Raw genomic sequence first — 3,035 nt, forward strand, 5'->3', positions numbered from 1 at the left:
AATTATAAGCTTTAGAAAAAGTGTAGGTGTTTAAGTTTCTAATACTCAAGGTGTAACTTTTTAATACCAATATCTTACTGGAGACTTTGTAAGACTGTGAACTACAGTCTCCAAAGAGTTGTAAAGAAATATCTCCATCCAGAGGACCATGAAGAGGTAGGTACATGGTGGGTGTGAGGAGGCTGCAATACATTGAAACAATGCAAATAATAATAGCTAGCATTTGCATAGTGTTTTCTGATTTGCAAAGTGCTTCATATATGCCCATTTGGTTCTCACAAAAATTCTGTGAAGTAGGTATTATAATCCTTCTTTTATAGATGACAAAACTGAGACTGAAAGAGGGTCAGTGACTTACCAAGGGTCACAAAGTTAGTAAGTGTGTCAAGTGTCTGAGGCTAGATTTGAACTCAGGTCTTCCTGACTCCAGGGCCAGTGCTCTATTCCCTGTGCCACCTAGATGTCCCTAGAAATCCTATTTTCACTCAAGTCAGTCGAATTGCCACCTTCTCCATGAGGCCTTCCCTGATTCCCACTTACTCCTAGTGTCCTCTCTTCTTCTCCAGACATTGCAGAGGGCAGAGGTACAGTGACTGGCACTGTGGTCTTGGGGGTAGAAGGACATGGATTTGGATTCTACTCCTGACACTTACTGAGTGACTCTTGGAGTGACTTCATCTTTCTGTACCTCACTTTGTTTACCTGAAAATTCAAGAGGTGAACTTGATGAATTCTGAGGTCCTTCCCAATTAAAAAAATCTATGATTCTCGGGGCAGCTAGATGGCACAGTGAATAGAGCACTGGCCCTGGAGTCAGGAAGACCTGAGTTCAAATCTAGCCTCAGACACTTAACACTTACTAGTTGTGTGACCTTGGGCAAATCACTTAACCCTAACTGCCTTGCCTTCCCCTCCTCCAAAAACCCCTATAATTCTCTGTCGCATATACCTATAGGTGTACATGTTAACCCCCTGATAAAACAGAAGTGTGCTGAAAGAAGGGATTATTTCACTTTTGCTTTTGTATTCCTAGTGCCTAGAAGAGTGCCTGGTGCATGAGTCATTTGATTAATGCTTGTTGCTTTTTGCTTGCTTGATCCTCATTCATTTTCCTTATTTGATGGTAGGAAGTATACAATAGATTCCTCTAGTTCTATTTCTCCTCATCCCCCAACACACATACTTTGCATAATTTTATAAGTGTCCTTCCAGGCCTTTCTGTGTTCCTCACATTTGTCCATCTTGATTGCATTCGAATTAATATTAATACACAAAAATTTATTTAAACATTCCCCTTTTGTTGGATATCTACCATATCCACATTTTTTTAGACTTCATATACCATTTGCTTCCATCACCTAAAATACAAAAGCAAAGCAGAAAAAAAACCAGTCTGCTACCTGCATCTGGAGTTTTCCTACTGTCAAATCGGAAGCACAAAGGATGTTTTCCATGTTAGCTTTCTTTTTTCTAAGCACTGGGAAGCGCCGTCTCTTCTTTGATAAATATGGGGCCTAGTGAAAGAATTGAAAAACCGATCAGGCAGTGAGAACTACCAGGAACCCTCCATTAATGTTTAAATATGAATTTTCCAAAGAACAGTGACTCCATAAAATATATTTGCTTAGAAACTATGAACATCTGCCAGGTAAAAATATTTGGCTGACGAGCCGTACACAGGCATATTATTCTCCACGCCCTGTGGATGTGCTTTGTGCAAAAAGCTTTCTTTGAAGAGATCTGTAGGATGCAGGGCCTGTGACTAGAGGGCCTGGCGCTGAAAGAATCTGCAGCATCGAGAGAAAACAGGTCAGACATAAGTAGAAGAGGGAAAATTGCCTCTGGAACCACTGAGCACAGTAAGCGATCTAAGCTTCCATGGACCAGTGCTTCCTAAAGCTCATTATTACTGGATCAAGCCATTAATTTGGGCACACCGTTCGGCACATTCCTTTATTCTGATGACTGAAGAGTCTGGGAACATGAAAAGAAAGCCCTGGGCTTTTTCTCCCCATGCATCGTACTTCCTTCCCCATACCCTGGTTTGCTAGTTACAGTACTTGCCCTATGAGATTGCCATGGGAAATCATTCCAAGGTCGTGGCTCCTGGCTAATGAGCTCTGGTCTAATTTTCTCTTTACTCTTCCTTCCTAATGCACTGAATAATCAGATTGCATGCACACCTTTGTGTGAGTCCTGTACAAAGTTGACGCTGCCTGTCCACTTCCCACACCACCTCTATGGGCTTGGCTGAATGTGTTTACAAATGGGGTTGGAGCAAATGTAGCAGAGAAATCAAAATGCTAACCCTCTGATCATGGAGACCTATCCGAAGACCTACTTCTTCCACAGACAGTCTACACACAGAGAGATGTAGAAAATTGAAGTGATTACCATATCTGGATAATCCAAGACAAATCCCACTAACCTAACATATCCAGATAAGTGAGGCATAACTGATGTGGGCTGTGGAATTATCCAGAAAATGGCCCCACTTCTCCACTCCAATTCACATATACTTAGAAACCCACTGAGTTCCACAGTAGGAAATCTTCCATATGCAAATACAGGAAGGAACTGTGATTTCCTCAGCATGGGGGAGTCTCAGCACTAAAACTCACTCTGCTAGCACACATGACAGTGGGTAAGTACTAGAGGGTTGCTGAAGGCACCTAGAGGTTAGGTGACTTGTCCAGGATCACACAGCATCTAAGTACATTTCTTGTTCACCTCCTCAAGATGCCTTTACACTGCCATTCTCTTGATTGCATTTCTATCTGAGACCACCATTTCATGAGCACTCCCGGCATATTTCGGTCTTCCCTGACCCTCCTTTCCCAGTTCCTTTTTTGTGCTTTATTTTCCCCTATTAGAATGTAAGATCCTTGAGGGTGGAAACTGTCTAGTTGGTTTGCTTGCATTTATATCCCCAGTACTTAGCACAGTGTCTGACATATAGTAAGCATCTAATAAATCTGTATCAACCTTTCTATCTATCTATCTATCTATCTATCTATCTATCTATCTATCTATCT

At 41.6% G+C, this 3,035-nt stretch overlaps 1 protein-coding gene across 1 annotated transcript in view; it reads right to left on the reverse strand.

The window, feature by feature from the left end:
* CUNH3orf49 (chromosome unknown C3orf49 homolog) overlaps positions 1–3,035 on the reverse strand; it is a 30,377-nt gene that overhangs the window by 13,348 nt on the left and 13,994 nt on the right. The window contains exon 5 of the mRNA XM_069084563.1: positions 1,401–1,514. Coding sequence (XP_068940664.1) covers positions 1,401–1,514 — 114 coding nt within the window. The remainder of the gene's footprint in view (positions 1–1,400; positions 1,515–3,035) is intronic.

The sequence above is a fragment of the Petaurus breviceps genome, unplaced genomic scaffold (assembly GCF_028583685.1).
Source record: "Petaurus breviceps papuanus isolate PSGF00001 unplaced genomic scaffold, PetGlider_PUasm1.0 174, whole genome shotgun sequence".
Lineage (NCBI taxonomy): Eukaryota > Metazoa > Chordata > Mammalia > Diprotodontia > Petauridae > Petaurus > Petaurus breviceps.